Source organism: Bicyclus anynana, chromosome 2, assembly GCF_947172395.1.
Source record: "Bicyclus anynana chromosome 2, ilBicAnyn1.1, whole genome shotgun sequence".
NCBI lineage: Eukaryota > Metazoa > Arthropoda > Insecta > Lepidoptera > Nymphalidae > Bicyclus > Bicyclus anynana.
In genome coordinates this window covers 11,053,355-11,074,359 of record NC_069084.1, presented here as the reverse complement: position 1 = coordinate 11,074,359, position 21,005 = coordinate 11,053,355, and the positions used below count along the sequence as shown (strand labels likewise).

At 38.0% G+C, this 21,005-nt stretch overlaps 2 protein-coding genes across 5 annotated transcripts; one reads left to right on the top strand and one right to left on the bottom strand.

Moving 5' to 3' along the window:
- Nucleotides 1–661: 661 nt before the first annotated feature.
- Nucleotides 662–1,147, top strand: LOC112043258 (uncharacterized). Its single transcript, XM_024078582.2, has one exon. The coding sequence runs from the start codon at nucleotides 662–664 to the stop codon at nucleotides 1,145–1,147; it is 486 nt and encodes a 161-aa protein (XP_023934350.1).
- Nucleotides 1,148–3,222: 2,075 nt separating this feature from the next.
- On the bottom strand, nucleotides 3,223–20,923 carry LOC112043229 (uncharacterized). Of its 4 annotated transcripts, none has more exons than XM_052886546.1 (9): nucleotides 15,404–20,923; nucleotides 12,811–12,895; nucleotides 10,893–11,019; nucleotides 9,141–9,253; nucleotides 7,788–7,890; nucleotides 6,689–6,882; nucleotides 5,486–5,631; nucleotides 4,104–4,229; nucleotides 3,223–3,388 (listed from the first exon to the last, which is right to left on the bottom strand). In XM_052886546.1, the coding sequence occupies exons 2-9, from the start codon at nucleotides 12,893–12,895 to the stop codon at nucleotides 3,248–3,250; spliced, it is 1,035 nt and encodes a 344-aa protein (XP_052742506.1). In that variant the 5' UTR covers nucleotides 15,404–20,923; the 3' UTR covers nucleotides 3,223–3,247. The 4 variants fall into 4 exon arrangements, with proteins under 4 accessions (XP_052742506.1, XP_052742508.1, XP_052742501.1 ...); XM_052886548.1 differs by having other exon boundaries at nucleotides 16,711–20,923; XM_052886541.1 differs by lacking the exon at nucleotides 15,404–20,923 and having other exon boundaries at nucleotides 12,811–13,059.
- Nucleotides 20,924–21,005: the final 82 nt, after the last annotated feature.

Sequence of the window (21,005 nt, the reverse complement as noted above, 5' to 3'; positions counted from 1 at the left end):
AAAGTAAAACTTGTTAACTCTAAACAGTAATGTTTGGAACCCTCGTAAATTTAGTTTACGGCTAATTATTATCACCATTATCATTTAATATGAAAATTCTTTGACTTTTCGAAAGTGCTTGTGCGAAATTTAGCCTAATTGAAATAAATGAATATTGACTATTGACTATATAGGTCCACTTTACTTTGCAGAAAATTTAGGCTTAAATCTCAATCCATGTTTATTAATATGAGGGTCATAATTTAAAGATTTAAATGAAATAAATGAACTTCTAATTCTGCGTTTTTTGAAGCTAAAGCCCCACACTAGACTCAGAAGCTTTATCTCATTTGAATATTTATACCAAGAGCAGAGGTCAACTCAGATTATTACATTGTTAATTATGTCAATGACCATAATTATTATGTTTCTTTCTCATAGTGTATTTAATATACTACCGATAAATGGCGGTACAACCATTTTAATTCGGTAGACTTCACAAGTATCATAGACCAGTGCAAGAACAGCCCTAGTCCCCAATGACCCCGCTATTCCCGTCTCTGGCAGTTGTGGTATCGGCGGGGCAAGGGGTGTCAAGAATCTCCGGGGGAGATTCCGCTGCTAACTCCGACGACTAGACTTGGCAACATTTAATGCACGCACTTTACGGACCGACGAAAAGATGATCGAGCTGGAAGAAGTAGTAAGCAAGTTGCGCTGGTATGTAACAGGTCTGTCTGAAATCCGAAGAAATTGGGAGGACTCGATAACCTTTGAATCTGACAACTTGTTCTACTACCGGGAGGGCGACCAACTGTCTCAGGGTGATAATGGGTTAATCGTCTGCAAGTCCCTCGTAAACAACGAATCGAGTGTGTTGAGTAAAGTAGCGTACCTCATTCACCGGATTACCGAACGGTATTCGATGATGGTTATACAGGTTTACGCGCCGACCTCGACACAAATCGACGAGGATGTAGAGGTATTGTATGAAGATATATCAAAAGCCATACATGCCTCGCACTCCTACTACAATATTGAGATGGGGGATTTCAATGCAAAGCTGGATGTGAGGAGCGGTTCAAAGGAGAGTTCAATTTGGTTAAGAGCAACGGAGCCACAGGGGCCTTCTTCAGGAAACCACCACAGAGGAAATGGACTTGGATGAATTTTCAAGATTCGTAATATCATATACTTTTCAAATAATAAAAATTGATTCGTCCTTTTTTAAGCAGTGGGACAGTTGCAGTATACGCATTTGCGTTTTATCCGTTAATTACGAAAATGAAATTCTTCGAACAGTACGTGTTGCCAGTGACCTACGGATCCGAGACTTGGTAGGGACTAAATGGAAACCGAGTTTATAATGGGTTTAGCCCCGCGTGTTACACTAAACTTTTCACTACGTTTGCGAGAAAATTAAATAATTTAGTGCAGTATTCAATTTAATTTTATTTTAATTTAAAAATTGAATGTACAAAAAAGCTACAATTTTGGATGTTAGGGAAGATGCTTATGCACTTATTAAAAGTAGTAAATTCGTTTCGACTTTGATGGCAACAGATTGAAAATTTCTAATTTTCTTTTACTATTTGTTCCATCTCCAAATTAGGGTCACCAATTTCATTAGATGAAGACAACAATTAATGTTGCAAAATATGTAAGGTACGGTCACAAATTCACAATGAATATCTTAAAAAAATCAAGTGTGAATTACTCACGCTAATTTTTTTTTAAATTCTCGCTGTTTAATTTTATTTTTCCTTTTTCTTTCCCATGTGGCAAAGGTATTACACCGTACAGCCATGTCTTCAAATCTCGCTCAAATTAAAATATTAAAATTAAATTCGCAAGTCAATAAATAGTAGATTGTTATACAAGGGGCTAAAGAGACCCATTATATACGAGGTATTTTTAGGGCCCGAGACGTAAGGCGAGGGCCGCCTAAATAGAAGCCGAGTTTATAATGGGTTTAGCCCCACGTGTTACACTCTGCTTTTCACTACAATTGCGAGAAAATAAAATAGTTTAGTACAATATTCAATGATTTATTTTAATTGAAAATTAAATGTACAAAGCCAACAATTTTGGATATTAAGGGAGATGCTTTTACCCGGTAACATAATGTGGGAGATAATAATTTAAAAAACTCTTTACTTTCGTAAGTGAATCCATTCGTTGTTGTTTTCTCCACTTATAAAATTTTTCGTAGGTATTCGTAGGTATCGTAGTTAAGTATTTAAGTAAATGCGTCTCGACTTTGATGGTAACAGATTGAAAATTTCATCCATCTCCAAATTAGGACCACCATTCTCACTAGATGAAGACAACAATAAGAATTATTGTTGAAAAATATGTAAGTTACGGTCACAAATTTTCAATGAATTTCTGAAAAAAATCAAGTGTGTATTATTCACGCCAATTGTTTTTTAAATTCTCGCTTTTTAAATTAATTTTTTTCACATGAGAAAAAGGCAAAGGTATTATATACCTTTAAAGGTATACCGTAAAGGATGTCCCATGTCTTCAAATGTCGCTCTATTCGCAACTCAATAAATATTAAATGAAAAAATAAACGCATTCCACAGATAAGAACGCTGCATTTCATTCCAATTTAAAGTTTTTTATTTTTTTTCCAAAACAATCAGGGCCTTACCTATAATGATTCTATTTTCGAATAAAACCTCCTCCGTTTTATAGTAGTTACTTGGCTAGTACTCGTAACAGACAATAATTAAAAAAACAAAATTACTTTAGCCCCTAGAGGCTAATATGCTTGTTTAGCCCCGCTGTGGAGTGGTAATATGACAGTGTTTTTGAGCAAGAGTAGTGAAAATAAATTTAAAAAATGGACCTACTTCACAGACAAGAACGCTGCATTTCATTCCAAATTTAAGTTTTCATCAAACAATCAGGGCCTTATACTATTTACGTACGTACCAATGATGATTCTATTTATGAGTAAAACCTTCGATTTATAGTAGGCTAGTACTTGGCTCATAGATTTAAGAGTCGGTATGTAGACTAATGACTTAGTACTCGTAACAGACAAAAATTTAAAAAACAAAATTTACTTAGCCCCTAGAGGCTGAAATGCTAGCCGCGCTGTGGAGTGGTAATCTAACAGTGTCTTTTGAGCAAGAGTATGGAAAGGTAATTAATTAATAATAGTGTAACAATCAAAAAACAAATCTTACTTTTCATTTATAATTCAGGTATTTTTTACAGTAAAATAAAAGTATGGACATTTTGATCATTTAATTACGTATTACGTATAAGCATTTGTAGATACACCTATCGAATTTAGCACTTCTTCGATCCACGTCTTAGAACGTAAGATACCACCAAGTAAAACATTTTGTTCAGTACATACGCCGCGAGATACACCCCGTAGAACTAGACCTCCATTCTGAAACGAAATTAAATTAAAAAATTCATTAAAAAAATAGAACCGACTTCCAAATCAGAAAATGAACTAAAATGCGAAAAATAACATCGTATGTGCTACCTTTTGATTATTACTTTGAAGGCGGTGCCAACACATCTTAAAGTTTTACGATTTTCAGACAGTTCTTTCCCGTGGTTATTTCAGTTATCAATATGTCACTGGTTTGGCACCGCATTCAATAAAATTATATTAATAAATAAAATATCTTAATTAAAATATCCTATTAAAGGCTCTTGCAAAAATTACCATCTCTAAACATCTACTTGGTAAAATTATATCTGAAGAATGAAACAACGAAATATAATTAGTGATTAAATGAACTTACCTGTAAGTGAAGTTCTATCATAATTATGCTAGTTGCTTCATTCGAAGATTAACAGTGGAATTCATAGACGTTGCAGGGGCACCCCCAGGGGATCATTCACCCACTGAGTGTTAAATTCTCAAACAAATAGAGGTTAAATTTGACACTCAGCGGTTGAATGATCCCCTGGGGGTGCCCCAGCAACGTCTATGAATTCCACTGTTAGATACTCATAACATCTTTACCCACCCTTGTCGAGACAGATTTTTACAAGAACATACTCGTATATACAATACATATATCTTTTAACAAAATGAGGCAAACGCAACCAACACATTAGGCAGGAGACCTAGTGGGGATACTCATACTAACCTCAGCCGGGCATATTATAGGTGCTCCATATGCCACTCCGCATACAAGGTCATTATTTTTACCGCATGCTGCATCCACAGAGCTGCCAGATTGACCGCAGCTTTTATCTCTCACTTGTAATAATGTCTGCAATTATCATATATGAATAAACATTCATCATCATCTAAGCCAAAGAAAGTCCAATGTTTGTTTGTTTCAATGAACGCGCTAATCTTAGGATCTACTGGTACGATTTGAAAAATTCTTTCAGTGTTAGATAGCCCATTTATCGAGGAAGGCTATAGGCTATATATTATCCCCGTATTCCTACGGGATCGGGAACCACGCAGGTGAAACCACGCGGCGTCAGCTAGTCTATAGTATAAAATGGCCGTTGGTTTCACCTACAAAACAAGACCTGTTGCCAAGTTACACATCAATTCTCTTTCTACAAACGCTAACGCTTCGAAAACTTATAGATGTACATGGATTTCGTTATCGATAGGCCATGTGATCAACCATTAATGGGATATTGTGTCATTCCTATATATTTCTTTTTAGTTTTTGAAGCGATAGCGATTGTAGAAAGAGAATTAATGTGGAACATAGCTACAGACCCTGAGCCATGTCCAGCCACTATACGACCGTTTGATTTCATGGATTCAACTTGTGGGGAGTCGCTAATAATGGACTATTCAGAGCGAGGTACCAGGTCATTCCAACACTTTGAGACCCCAACTTCCAGTTGTCCATCGAGCTTCCTGATCTACCACCTTAACAGCCAGTTTCTTCATGTAAAGCTAAAGTAACAGTAAAAGTAGTAATTAGTAAAAAAGATTTTATTGTTCAGAGAATAAGACCGTCACTTTTGATGTATGACGTTACTTTGACTGTTACTTGCGATGAAGTAACTGGCCGTAAGTCGTCAATTGAATAAGCTTGATATTATTGATTGATTATGATAATATGAGTCAGACGATCGGTCACTTTGCCGTGCAATACGAATAAGACAGTGATTCTTGAGACGACGCGTATTGTGAGGAGGTCTCTCACTCAGGAGCCCTGACTAACGGTTGCTTGGGCACTCAAATGTCCCGGAACGGAAGGGAAGATTTTTTTTAATAAATTTTTATTAGTTATAAAATAAAAATAAATGTTAATAATAACATTGTTAAAAAATAAAGAACAATTGCATTAAATAGGCCCCGAAACTACTGAACCGATTTGAAAAATTCTTTCACTGTTGGGAAGCTACACTATCCTTAGGTGATCTATGCTATATTTTATTACCATATTACTACGGGGACGGGAACTACACGGGTGAAACCGCGTGGCGTCTGCTAGTACCTACTAATGGTGTTGCTACATTAGCCTATATAAAATAATTCTAGTATCATATTTACCGATAAAATTCTTCCATTTACATCAAAGCCATATCCATAACATTCACCTTCAAACGGTACAAGAAAATCTAGACAGGCACCTGAAGCCTTCTGGGTAGCTGCATCTTCTACTATAACCAATACACCAAAATCGTACTCATGTGATCCTGTAGTAGGAAAAAATAGTACATTATTGTCTGTTTAATGGATCTGCATCCTGGGAAGATTTAAAATAGAATTAAATTAGGATAGCATTTAAAAAAGATAGAATTAAACAAGGATAGAAATAAATAGATAAAAGATCTTCTAGGGGCAACGTCGATTGAGGGTTAATGTTTTGAATGATCTATTGACAAAAACGTCCTACGTAAATCTTACTCGTATAGCCTAATTTTAAAAAGAAAAAGTCTATCTTTACAGTTTTTTTTTCCCATATCCTTTTTTTTCAATATAAATAGTCCTGCGATGATACTGGATGAGGAGCGAACCACCACATCTCGTTGATAAGCCCCTGTGCTGTGCAACTGAGCTATTGGGGCTACATTGGCATTTTTAATATACACTAACGCCATATATAAGTTTCCAATAATGTAAACAAATACAGCTTAACAAAGTTTGAAATTTTTAACACATTTCCCTATAATGGAAGACGTTATCTATACTATATTATAAAGAGGTTGTAAAGGTTATGGTATTGTAGGAGGTATTCTCTGGATCTAAAGAACCGATTTTAAAAATAGTCAATTCGTGAGTGTCATAGGCTATATTTTATCCTTGTACGCAAGGAGACGCATGAAACCAGAACTATACGCGGGTGAAACCGTGGGGCGTCGATTAAAATTCCACGACCCCTTCCTGGACCCCCCTGGACGCCCACGACTTCTTCCTTCCAAGTTACATTTGAAAAATAGTACCTGCCATTTTTTACAAATGTAACTTGAAAAATAAAGGTCATTCGACGACGTTCTCCGTCTCCACACTAAACAATTTATGTTATACCATTACAACATTTAACATTATTGCACAAAATCACTAACGCAACTGGCAGCGTGACAGTGTCTACGCTGCCTAACAAACAAGCTCAAGTCATCAAATACCCTCTTATTTATAGTAACACTGATACCTCCCCTCTACAATAACATAAATAAATTATGTTAATATCACCTGTAATCGAAACTTGTAACAATATGACAACGATGAAGACGATAATGTTCAAAATCTCACCGGTATTATAATTTGGATGTAAATTACGTTCCATCACTGGATACCTCTTATACGGGTCTGCTGAATTTGGAAGTTGAGCATACAGGTCCCTTGTTTTAGTTCCCACTATGCAAGTGGAAGCGGTTATGATCGCTTTGCTGCCAACTAAAGCGCCCATACAAAATAGTCTATCCGACTGCTTCTCCGGAATTGAGCTGATATACGAAAAAAAAACAGTCAAAATCGAATAAAAGAAGAAGTCCAGAGGTTAACATATTATGTGATCGGATCATAAGGTCCGGGGTTCGAATCCTGGGTCGGGCTAATTTGTTTGGAATTTGGTGGTGTTACCGTCCGTTGTAGAGTCTCGGTCCATTCATCATTAACATCTGATAGTGGGTGTTAATGAATTTAACATTATACCTACCTTAAATTTTCGGGTATGCAGGTTACCTCACACAACTGAAAAGTCGGAGGTGCATGCCCCGGACTGGATTCGAACCTACACCCTCCGGAATCGAAGGCAGAGGCCACTAGGCTATCACAGCTCATAGACCTATAATGAGGGTTATTTATATGATGTCGTGTAGAAACCGAAATGGGTGTGCTCCGCCTGACAAGTTAGCCCGCTTCCATCTTAGATAGCATCATCGCTTACCGTCAGGTGAGATCTTAAAAAATAAACAAATCAATAATTAAAGAAAAAACTCGACTGCCCAACCTGCTCGCACCTAGTCATCCGCCTCGCGTATTTTGTATAGCGATTAATAAATAACGTTTTTGTAATTCAAGGTTTTTCTTAATATAGCCATGATATACCATTTTGAAATTATCTTGATATGTCCTTGAATTTGATACACATATCACAATATTTCACCTCGAATCTATAGCGTCCCACAGTCGTCGTGTTGCTTTTTTTTTTTAACTTCAACTATCTACTGGGTTATTAAGACAAATCTAACGATATCTTAATTACGTAAACTTATTCAGCGGTTCGGAAGATATGACGTAATAAAGAATATTACATACATACGAAATACGCGCAAAAACATAACCCTTCTTGCAGTCGGGTAAACAAAAAATTACAGAAAATAAATAGCCACATGAAATGGATACTCACTAGTATAGTAGAACACACCATGGGCAATGATCGTTTTGCGGTGCTACGCAAGCCTTTGCGTCACTTGCAGTTGGAGCTGATGTCGGCTGCTTCGTTAATATCTCTGTAATAAGTATTTCAAACACATATTCGGCTCACTGTTGGGCACGAGTCTCCTCTCAGAATGATAAAGGTTAGGCATGGTAGCAGTCTACCGCGCTGGCCCAATGCGGATTGGCAGACTTCTCACAAAAAAACAAAAATAGATGACGTGAAAACTCAGAATATAGAAAACACCAGAGACCACGTTCGGTCGTCTTTATAAAGCACGCATTGTGTCCAAAAATTGTACCTATATCACACAACACACAATACGGCATACACAGTGACTAACCGCTTGTTCGTGAAATTACACCAAAAATTATATTTATATATTTCAACGGCGTCTGGAGTTTTCTGTATTCTGAGCGTGAAAAATTATAACTTAAGGTAGACCGACTATTTTTCATACATTGCTGGGCCCGGATTTTAATCCGTTACAACGTCCACATTAGTGTCATTTATTAAATAACTAGCAGACGGCCGCGACTTCGTCCGCGTGAAACTCGATAATTACTTTCAACCCCTATTTCACCCCCTTCTATTAATATTTTGGCATGTTTTATAAACTTATAATAAATAGTGTACTAATCATTTGTTTAGCTCAAAACATGACAGTGAACTCCAACAATTTGAAAAATATTGAATAATACTACATGTACTTTTCTGGTATTTTTTTTACAAATATGTAACTTGAATAATACTTTCCATACAAACTTTCAACCTCTGTTTTAATTTTCAACTTCTGATTTAATTTTTGCGACAAAAAGTATCTTATAACCTTCTAATAACCATATAACTTATCATATAAAAACTGAAAAGATAAAATAAGCTTCCATGTAAAAAGTTTCACAGCACTTTTCAATCTTAAAAAACGCTACAAATAAAACAACCACGCAGTTTTTCTCCGTGGCGCAGTGGTCTCCGTGGCGCAGTGGATTTACAAGTCGGAGGTCCTGGGTTCGGACCCCGGCTGGGCGGATTGAAGTTTTCTTAATTGATCCAGGTCTGGCTGGTGGCGGGCTTCGGCCGTGGCTAGTTACCACCCTACCGCCAAGCGATTTAGCGTTCCGGTACGAAGCCGTGTAGAAACCGAAAGGGTGTGGATTTTCATCCTACTCCTAACAAGTTAGCCCGTTTACATCTTAGATTGCATCATCATTTACCATCAGGTGAGATTGTAGTCAAGGGCTAACTTGTAAAGAATAAAAAAAACACATAACCAAAGAATGCCTCCACATAACCCCCATTTGTCTGCGGATAAAAACAACTAACCAGTAACACCATCAATCACATCAGGAGTCTTTGATTGAGTTGCAATGAGTGTCTCAATACTCTCCTCAGAACAGCACCACAAATTAGCTGGACACGAGCCTTTAACCTTAGACCTGTTAAAAAATAACACAAGGAGCTGTATTATTTACTGTGTGATGTACAAATTCATAGACTCAAGGCACATAAACAATAGGGTAGTTCAGAGACGTCTTTACCTTATAGTACAGGGTGTGCGTTGCACTCAGCGCCACAATCTCAGGGGCACCAGAGCGCCACTCGCCGCGCGGATTATATAAGTAACTATAGTAGCGGACACCCGCGACATCGTCCGCCCTTAAACCTCTTTAATCCGACTAACCGCAAAATCCTATGCTTAGTGGATACCTACTAACTCTAATTACCTCCCTGCCAAACGAGATGGTCCATTTCTGGTCCACTCTTGTACCCTGTATCATTAAAATTTAAAAAATACAAGGATCTTATTAAAATTTATTAAAGTGAATAAATGTAACTAAATAACTATGTAACTAAGTAACTAAATAAAAAGAAATAAATAAAATTAAAACTTAAATTTTTGAGTTATATCAAGATGGCGCCCTTAAAGCAACTATGACATGACAATTGACAGCGTTTGACAACTATGACATGACAATTGAGAAAAGTCAAATCGATTACTACATTGAAAACGTCATCAATCCGCCATTATTACCCTCAATAGTGTTGCATTTCTTGGGAGATAATGAATATTATTTCGAAAGAATTAAAGTAAATTCGTAGATTTGTATATCTGTGTATTATTGATTAATCTGTGATAGACAATGAACAATTTAAGGCCATTAAAAAAAAGTGTCAACTAGCCTATTCTGTTTTCCACTTAATAACAGCCCCTGCATTACGAGGTGTGATTCCACAATTCTTAACTCGTCTATGTAATATTCTCCTTTAACAAGTTTTATGACAATTTGAACTTTATTTCTATGGGATGCCAAAAATAAAATATCACTAACAACGAAGTTGCCATGGTAATAAGCGATGTCACATCGCTGTAACTTTACAGAATGTAAGTCAAGTGTAGGGGCTGTACAGTTGTTACAGCAATGTGACATCACTAATTTCCATGGCAACTTCGTCGTTCATCATCATCATTATCATCACATCAGCCAATGGACATCCACTGCAGGACATAGGCGTTTTGAAGGGACTTCCAAACATCACGATACTGAGCCCTGCGACTCGCTTGATATCGTCAATCCTGCGCTTACTAGTGCGGGGTCGCCATACCAGCACTTTGGGACTCCAACGTCCATCGGCTCTTCGAACTATGTGCCTTGTCCATTGCCACTTCAGCTTCACAACTCGATGAACTATGTCGGTGACTTTGGTTCTTCTGCGGATCTACTCATTTCTAATTCGATCACGCAGAGATACTCCTAACATAGCTTGTTACATCGCCCGCTGTGTGACTCTGAGCCTTCTTATGAGGCCCAGTTACCGACCAAGTCTCGGAACCATAGCTCATCACTGGCAACACGCACTGTTCGAAGACTTTTGTCTTCAGGCACTGAGGAATTTCGAAGACTTCGCCGTTAGTGACATTTTATTTTTGGCATCCCATAGAAATAAAATTTTAATCCTATTAAAACTTGTTATAGGCGAATATTACATCGACGAGTTTAAAAAAATAGAGGAATCACGCCCCAGACCATCGTTTTTTTGTAAACTTTTTTTGTATTAAACTGAATGTTTTCTCACCTCATCTCGCTTGAATCTAGCGCACCAGTTGCAATAATTCGATGATTTTCGTCACAGGCCTGTTCATGAACACAAATACCGTTTCTATTATCTATAGTACACATTATTGGTGTTTTATCAGTTGCACCTGAAACGGAATATAGGTTTAATCAGCACATTTTGCATTAAGAACATCGATATCACAGAACATAGAACGTTAAACATCGACATAATGGTATTAGATTGTTGATAACTCGATAGCGGCGCTTACTATGACATATAAAGTAATCGTGCAATATCCGAGCAATTTCCAGTCAGTTCAAAATCCGACCTGCTTCGGGGTTAGGCCAATAATCCACCACGCTAGCCCAATGCAAATTGGCAGACTTCATACACAATTAAGAAAATTCTCAGTTTCTCAGTTTCCTTGCGATGACAAACGCTAGTGTGCGCAGTTCGTTAACTGTGCAAAAATGACAAGCGTATCAAAATATATCATAAGGAAAACAGGCAAAGATGCAAATACATTTTCAGAAAGAATGTTCAAAGTGTGTTTCCTCCCAAATGTGTTATAAAACGTCGTATGACATACGTGCGCTTTGATATTTACAGCCTCTGCTTTCTTACTTCCCACCGACCACCCGGGCGTACACGTCGCCCAGTTTGCGGACGACACCGCACTGTACGCGACGGCAGTAAACCGGGTCCACATAGAGCCCGCCTCCAGAAGGCGGTAAACATTATAGGTAAATGGTTCCGCCTTTGGCGTATAGAAGTCAACCCAGAGAAAAGCGCAGCCGTGCTTTTCTCTGGGTTGACTTCTATGTTGACACCGGCAAAGCGGTCTCCCGTCTCAAGTCCGGACTCAAAGAAGTCTCCCTTTACGGAGCACCCATCCCCTGGCAACGTACTGCCAAGTACCTAGGCGTTACCTTCGATAACCGCATGAGCTTCTCCATGCACGTTAACAAAGCGAGAAAAAAGGCCGCATACGTAATGCACCGCCTTTACGCTATGATAAATAAGAAAAGTAAATTGTCCCTCCGCTCAAAGCTAACGCTTTATAAAACTACGATCCGTCCGATCTTAACCTACGCTAGTGTAGTGTTTGCCCACCGTCCCAAAGCGACCCTAAGGCCGCTTCAAACCCTACAGAATCGTTTTCTGCGTCAAATCACGGGCGCGCCGTGGTTTTTACGCAATAATGACCTCCATAGAGATCTAGAATTACCGACAATAGCTAAGTACATGAAACAGCTCTCTCAAAACTATTTTGACAGAGCTGCCATCCATCCCAACCAACTAGTGGTTGAGGCCTGCAATTACACTCCCAACCTAAACGCTAACTGCAAGCAGAGGCGTCCCAAGAACGTCCTTTACGATCCAGACGATGACATAACAACCGACAATGCTTCCCAGGTAACACAATCACAAGCTACACAGCGTCTTCGCCGGCGAAGACGAGGTCCCCGATATCTAACGTCACCCGGACGTGGGTTTTCTAACTCACGATTTTGGGGGCGTCCGGACTGATTCACTCAGGTCACGGTTACCTCCTCCAGAATGGCCTTCTAAGCCGAGGTCCGAGTCTCATAGGAGACGCCCTTAGAGAGCCGTTCCGTCCTCTATCTTTCTTTCAGCCTTCGGGTCACATCAGGCGATGCTTCTGCGCTCGCCCAACCCCCCCGGTGACGCCGTAGTGGTTCCGCAGGGAGCTATCGGCACCTACTCAGACAGAAAAAAAAAAAAAAAAAGCTTTCTTACTATAGCTCTCGCCTTTGGCTCGAGCTGCAATATCGCCTCGGTTATAATTTTTAACTTACCGCACTTATATCAAACTATTATCACTATAAAATCACATTATTTGTAAAACATACGGGAACGGGAACTACGCGAGTGAATTTGGTGTACAAATAAATGGTATAAATAATTTATTTACCTATGTTAAACCTTTTGCCCTGCATCAAGCTCAACGTCGCCGTTGCAGTTAAACATATCACCAGGAGTTGAATGAGGCTATCCATCTGTAAAAACATTTTTTTGTAATAAGTTCTGTCTACAGTCTACGCTATAATATTATAAAGATACTAGCGGATCCGCTCAAGCTTTGCTTTGACTTACTAATTTATTTATTTGCACTTCTTCCCTATCCCTACCTTACACTAGCCTACTCCTACCCCTACCCCTACCCTACCGCTACCCTACCTCTACTCTACCCATACCCTACCATACCCTACAACTACCCTACCCCTACCCTATCCCTATACCATAAACCTACCCTACCACTACCCTACCCTACCCTACCCCTACCCTACCCCTACCCTACCCTACCGCTACCCTACCCCTACCCCATCCCTATACCATAACCCTACCCTACCACTACCCTACCCTAGGATTTAAGGGTTTGAAAAATAGATGTTGGCCGATTCTCAGACCTACAGAATATGCACAAAAAATTTTATCAAAATCGGTCCAGCCGTTTCGGAGGAGTATGGCAACGAAAACTGTGACACGAGAATTTTATATAGTAGATATTTTATTTTTGTATGTATCGAATAAACTCAAAAACTACTGGCTCTGTTAAACAAATCTTTCACCAAAAGACAGCTAGGTATATTTTATCATTTATCAGCGAGTAAAATCGGCCATTTTTTATCCCCGCATTCCCACGGGAATAGGAATTTTATTATTTATTTATTCTTTACAAGTTTGTATTTGTATTAGTAGCGGCATTAAAGAGTAACAAACATCCAAACAAACTTTCGCGTTTATAATATTAGTAGGATTCAGCCTTCTCGAATCACTTCATCAGAAAATCACCCGCATACTTGTACATATGTTTTCTGTGGTCTTTTTATCTACTGAGGTACTTGTTAACCCCGATAACCTATTCCTCAGTGGCAATTCGTATTCAAAATTACCCAATAGATTTTTTTTATTAGGTTTTTCATTGGAGACAATAAAACAAAAAGAAGTACCTACTTATTCAAATGGGTTAAACCTTTTTCAGTTTAGCGAAATCAACGATCAACTATCCTATCCTAATATTATAAACCACAGATCACTATAGACTAGAAATATAAACGCGAAAATTTGTATGGATGTTTGGATGTTTGGATGTTTGTTACTCTTTAACGCCGCTACTACTAAAGCGATTTGGCTAAAATTTGGAATGGAAATGGATTTTGCTCTGGATACTTTTTATCCCGAAAAAATCATGGTTTCCCGAGATTTTAACGATATGAATGTTTGTTACTCTTTCACGCCTCGACTACTTAACCGAATTAGCTGAAATTTGGTGTTGAGATATATTATAGCATGGATTAACACATAGGTTACTTTTTATCCTGGATAAATCCATGGTTCCCGAGGGATTTGTGAAAAACTAAATTCCACGCGGATTAAGTCGCGGGCGTCCGCTAGTTTTTTATATAAGTAATTAGCTGGATCTTTCCAAAATTCAGTATGAAACATGAAACATTTAATTATGTATTATTTATTGGACAGTTACTAAAGAAATATAATTCTTAAATTTTTTTTAGCATACATAGCAGAAATTAAAGGATTATAATATAATTACAAATTTTAAACCTCAATTTCAACCTCTTTTACTTTTATTTTCGCAACAAAAAGTAGCTTTTTTTTATTCTTTACAAGTTAGCCCTTCACTACAATCTCACCTGATGGTAAGTGATGATGCAGTCTAAGATGGAAACGGGCTAACTTGTTAGGCGGAGGATGAAAATCCACACCCCTTTCGGTTTCTACACGGCACCGTACCGGAACGCTAAATCGCTTGGCGGTACGTCTTTGCCGGTAGGGTGGTAACTAGCCACGGCCGAAGCCTCCCACCAGCCAGACCTGGACAAATTAAGAAAATCTCAATCTGCCCAGCCGGGGATCGAACCCAGGACCTCCGTTTTGTAAATCCACTGCGCCACGGAGGCCGTCATCATTCGTCGTGCCTGTTCTATTTATGTAATAATCAGTCATCAAAATCAGTTAAATCTTTTAGAGAAAAAAAAGGTTCCTAGTTGACTACGGCACCCAAAAAATACTTTCTTGTCTTTTTATTACTTTCTATTAAATTGATGATACTCGTATATGATTCAATTAGCTGACGCCTCGCGGTTTCACCCGCGTAGTTCCCGTTCCCGTAAGAATACGGGGATAATATATAGCCTATAGCCTTCTTCGATAAATGGGCTATCTAATACTGAAATAATTTTTCAAATCGGACCAGTAGTCCTGAGATTAGCGCGTTCAATCAAACAAACAAACTCTTCAGTTTTGTAATATTAGTATAGATATAAATTCATTTGTTATTTAAGTGACAGGAACAAATTTTAACAAGTACTTAACAATTTTTACTTGAACTCCTTTCAGAGCGAAAACAGCAATTGTGACAAAATTTATTTTTTTTTGTATTTCTGGCTCATACAAAGACGAAATTTATTAGCAGGGTAGTTTATTAGTTAAGAACGAATTAGTTCGCTAGGAACGGATTTTGTGATAGGGTCGGATTACTATACCTTTCCCGCTTTAACTTGTATGACGTATACTGAAAAGAACAATTATGGCATATAGTCACTTATTACTTCTATAAAACATGTATACGTCTACTGATACTTTTAAAATCTGTGCTCTAACGTTGCTGCGCCGCGCTGTCACATTTAAGGATTTTAAGGATTTTGTCATATTTTGTAAAAAAAAAACTAGAAATAATGGTATTTTATTTAAATTAAGTACAGAGAGTTGTGATATAGTCGGAAATCCATCGCTGGTTCTTATTTCAAATTTCAATTAATCATACGTTATTTCGCAAAACCAATTACATTTATTTTTTTAAAGTTAGCTTGTTTAATAATGATTCCAACCAATATGTTTATATATAGCTCATATACAAAACTTTAAAGAAATCGTCATTTTAATACACATAAAGAGGCCTGACAGATGCCACCTATGACACTATATAGTGACAGTACGTCGCCACTAAGAAAAGGGTATACTATACTTCATCATCATCATTATCAACTCATATTTGGTTCACTGCTGAGCTCGAGTCTCCTTTCACAATGACAGGGGTTAGGCCAAATAAGTCAGCCAGCGCATTCGGCCAGCGTGTCCATGATGCCATCATGGACACGCTGGATGGTGTGTGAAGTCCGCCAATGCGGATTGGCAGACTTCACACACGCAGAGAATTAAGAAAATTCTCAGGTATGCACAACATTCCTCACGATGTTTTTCCTTCACCGTTTGAGACACGAGATATTTATTTCTTAAAATGCACATAACTAAAAAGTTGGAGGTGCATGCCCGGACCGGATACGAACCTACATAATACTAGGTTGGTACCTACCTACGTACCAAGGTACTTAGGTTGATCTAATACAGGGGTTGTTTGGTTTGGTTTAGGTTTTTTTTTTATTCTTTACAAGTTAGCCCTTGACTACAGTCTCACCTGATTGTAAGTGATGATGCAGTCTAAGATGGAAGCGGGCTAACTTGTTAGGAGGAGGATGAAAATCCACACCCCTTTCGGTTTCTACACGGCATCGTACCGGAACGCTAAATCGCTTTGGCGGTACGTCTTTGCCGGTAGGGTGGTAACTAGCCACGGCCGAAGCCTCCCACCAGCCAGACCTGGACAAATTAAGAAAATCTCAATCTGCCCAGCGGGGGATCGAACCCAGGACCTCCGTCTTGTAAATCCACCGCGCATACCACTGCGCCACGGAGGCCGTCAAAAAAAAATGTCCAGAAACTCAGTCACACTCTACCGAACGTTAGTTATCACATCACAGTAAACAAAGAGAAAAATATACGTTCATCTTACCTTGGAATAAAATTTTTATTCTTAATATTATTTCACTGGACAAGTGAACAGTAGGTTGTCACACTTCCAATTAACAAGCTACACTTATATTATTACGTAGTTATACTGATTTCTTTAGGTACTGGAAAACCAACTCCAAAAACTGATAACGAGATAGGTATAATAACATATATCACAGAGTTTTATTCCCCAGCAGTGCATCACGTTTCAAGTCCGCTCTACATTCGCGCGCGAATTCACGCTACAATTTTCCCCTTGAACTCTAGACGAGGATGACTTCTCTATGGCCATAATATGTTGTCTGTGATATTGCTTATGCGGGCTATAAACCTGCAGTTTTAACTTAAAAGTATTATCTAATTGTAATTTCTTCAATAAAAACCGTACAGTTCTCAATTTTGCCTACATACGGACGTTTTAACAAAACACTTCGACTGTACAGTTATACTGCAACAATAGGCTACTCGCCTGCTGTACAAAACTAAGAAGATTTTTTGCATATAGGCAGTTTAGATGCCTAGAAACTCTAATCCCATTTTTATTTGTTAAAATAATCTCGTAATTGTAATATTTTTTTAAAACAAAATTGGATTTTTATCACGTCATCGCAAACGCCAATCTACGTCGTGACGTGACGTCATTCGCTTCAAGGCATCGGTTTGTGCGCTTGCGGTGACGTGATATATCACATCACTGCAAACGCCAATCACGCTGTTATCTCTATGAATGACGTCACTTGCTAATGTATTGTGTTTCGGCGGCAAAAATTTTACGTAGATATTTTTTCATTTACATTGAATTTTTACTGGTTATTATTGACAGGACAAAATAAAATATAGCTTATAATACTTCCATAATTCAGTTTAAACACTGTTTACAAAAGAGGCAAGTAGCCTATTGAATGTCTGTAGCTCGCATTAGACATGCATTCACTATGGCTACTAATATGGTTGTAGACGGATTTATATTTTGAAGTTATTAGTTATAATTATTAATACCAATCTATGTATCGGGAAAATCTTTGTATGGACCGAACAAATAAAACACAACCCCTATTTTTCCAAGCAGCCCCGCTATATCTGGCTCTGGCAGCGGTTACAATAGGCAAGAGGTTTTAAGAATCTCCGACAGAAGCAGAAAGGCTTATTTGGAAAGCCTATGTCCTGCAGTGGACGTCCATCGGCTGATGCTGATGATGATAATGACTATTATAATAATTCAAATAATACTCTCTTACGATACAGATTACAGGCCATGGATTCGACTGATATTTAACTCCTTCAGAGGTGCAATTCCATACTCATCTTGGAACACATATCACATTCACCTGAAAGTCTAAGTCTTAAAGAATCAAATGAAATGATTAAATATTTTTTTAGATTTTCTCTCTGAGGCACAGGGATGTAGCACCGCCTAATTTCCAATAAGAAGAAAAAAAAGTAAATCGGTTCAGTAGTTTCCGAGCCTATTCAATGCAAACAAACAAATGAATGATCAAATCTTTCCTCTTTATAATAGGTATTACCTACTCTAAAAGTATAGATAAAAATAATATGCGCTAGAAAGTGTGCCTGCCCAAGGGTTGTCTTTGCTGATCTCCGTGAGGAGTGTCAGGAGAGTATGTACACTACCCCATGGACCTAGTGTCTAGACTACCTTCATTAAACCCATATTCGGCTCACTGCTGTGCTCGAGTCTCCTCTCAGAATGAGAGGGGTTAGGCCAATAGTCCACCACGCTGGCCCAATTCGGATTGGCAGACTTCAACCTGCATACCAGAGAATTAAGAAAATTCTCTGGTATGCAGGTTCCCTCACATTGTTTTCCTTCACCGTTTGAAAAACGTGATATTTAATGTCATAAAATGCACACAACTGAAAAATTGCAGGTGCATCCTCACCTTCCGGAATCGGAGGCAGAGGTCATATCCACTGGGCTATCACGGCTTCGACTACCTACTAGATGTTATTACTAAGATTCTGGATTAATTAGTGTGCTAGTATTGAGCGAAGCATATGGATAGAGTAGAGGCCTGACTTATTATATTTATCAGTACCTACGACCTCAATGATAACATTAGTCGATTATTGTGTTGTGTTATTGTCAACTTTGAATACCGTGGCTAGGTAAGTAATAATGACGTATACCTACTGTATTTATAATGTAATAAATAACTAAAGTAAAAAGATCGTGGTAAAGGTCACGACCCTCAATAAAGAAAAATAAGGAAAATATAATAAGGAAAAAGGAATCGCTTCTGCCTTCTAAATTTTCTCTTCAGTTGTAAGTTGTTGTATTGTAAAAAAAACTTTTTAATTATAATTTGCTATAAAGCTAGTGTCTTTTTGTAGCAACGAAGATGGACGTCCACTGCGGGACATTTTATAGGGACTTCCAAACATCCTGATTCTGAGCGGCCTGCATCCAGCGAATCCCTGCGACTCGTCGTATGTCGTCAGTCCACCTGGTGGGGGGTGGGGCCGCCATTCCAGCACCTTGGGACCCCAACTTTCAAACGGCTATTCGAGCTATATGATGATATAACTTTGTATTGGCATTAACATAATTATTACGATAATAATTGTCGTTAAAGAATCAAAACTATTACACCAAGCCAGGGGCGTAGCTTAATAATAAAGTAATTAAAAAGCGAGAATTTAAAAAAATAATTGTCGTGAATAGTTCACACTTGATTTTTTATGAAATTCATTGTGAATTTGTGACCGTAACATAAATATTTTGCAACATTAATTATTGTTATTGTTGTCTTCATCTAGTGAGAATGGTGAGCCTAATTTGGAGAGATATCAATCTGTTACCATCAAAGTCACTTTACTTAAATACCTACCAACGAAAAATTTTATAAGTGGAAAAAAACAACGAATGGTTCACTTCCGAAAGGGAGTTTTTTAAAGTATTTACTCCCACGTTGATCTTACATACACATTATTCATCTTCACAGCAGTCTGAAATTATGTTACGGGGTAGGGGTAGGGGCATCTTCCTTAATATCCAAAATTGCAGACTTTTGTACATTTAATTTTTAATTAAAATAAATCATTGAATACTGTACTGAATTATTGTATTTTCTCGCAATGGTAGTGAAAGGCAGAGTATAACACGTGGGGCTAAACCCATTTTATAGCATAGCATATTTAGCGGTCCTCGCCTTACGGCTCGTGCCTGTAGATGCTGTAGATTGTTATCGCTTGTATAACAATCTACTATTATTAAGTAGTGAATTATTGAGATTATGACTGTTGAATAGTTTTTAAAATCATTATTAAATGTTTTATGTATTGTATGTATGGTATTATTAAAAGTATTAATATATATAAATACTAGCTGTCGCCGCGCGATTTCACCCGCGTGGATCCCGTTTCCGTAAGAATATTGGGATAATATATAACCTATAGCCTTCCTCGATAAATGGGCTATCTAACACTGAAAGAATTTTTCAAATCGGACCAGTTATCCTGAGATTAGCGAGTTCAATCAAACAAACAAACAAACTCTTCAGCTTTATAATATTAGTATAGATTATGTTATTAGTATAGATTATGGTACATTTCGGTGTCATACAGTTTTTACAAGATATTGTTTTTTATAGCCAAAGAGAGAGCGAGTTGACGCCTGATGGCCTGATGTCCAGCAGCGGATGCATAATGGCTGATGATGATGATGATATTGTCTTCTAAATTGTTTTCTAATGAAAGCAAAAAAATATTGCACTAAATGTTTTTTGTACAACACAAATACGAGTAATACATTATTTAGAAGAATGTCACAATTATTTTCATGTATTCTGTAGACAAGCCGTGACAGCCCTCGTGTATTGGATATGACCTCTGCCTCCGATTCCGGAGGGTATGGGTTCGAATCCGGTCCGACATGCACCTCCAACTTTTCAGTTATGTGCATTTTAAGAAATTAAATATCACGTGTCTCAAACGGTGAAGTAAAACTTCGTGAGGAAACCTGCATACCAGAGAATTTTCTTAACTTCTGCGTGTGTGAAGTCTGCCAATCCGCATTGGGCCAGCGTGGTGACTATTGGCCTAACCACTCTCATTCTGAGAGGAGACTCGAGCTCAGTAGTGCGCCGAATATGGGTTGATAATGATGTAGTATGTAGGTAAACGTACGAGTATATGATAAATCAGCTGTCTAAGTACCCATAACACAGGCTACACATTAAGCTTACTTTGGGGCTAGATAGTGATGTGTTTATTGTTTCAGTATATATATTTTTTTATTAAATTCCTAATTTCCTACGATTTTCCTCCCAAACTGCC

Bases quoted from the DNA above. Each gene is read 5' to 3' on its own strand.
- LOC112043258 (XM_024078582.2), top strand. From the start codon at position 662: ATGATCGAGCTGGAAGAAGTAGTAAGCAAGTTGCGCTGGTATGTAACA.
- LOC112043229 (XM_052886541.1), bottom strand. From the start codon at position 12,907: ATGTTTTTACAGATGGATAGCCTCATTCAACTCCTGGTGATATGTTTA. The intron at 9,254-10,892 runs GTGAGAAAACAT...ATTTTTTAACAG, and splicing joins CTAGATTCAAGCGAGATGAG to GTCTAAGGTTAAAGGCTCGT. The intron at 5,632-6,688 runs GTGAGATTTTGA...TTCCTACTACAG, and splicing joins ACATCCAAATTATAATACCG to GATCACATGAGTACGATTTT.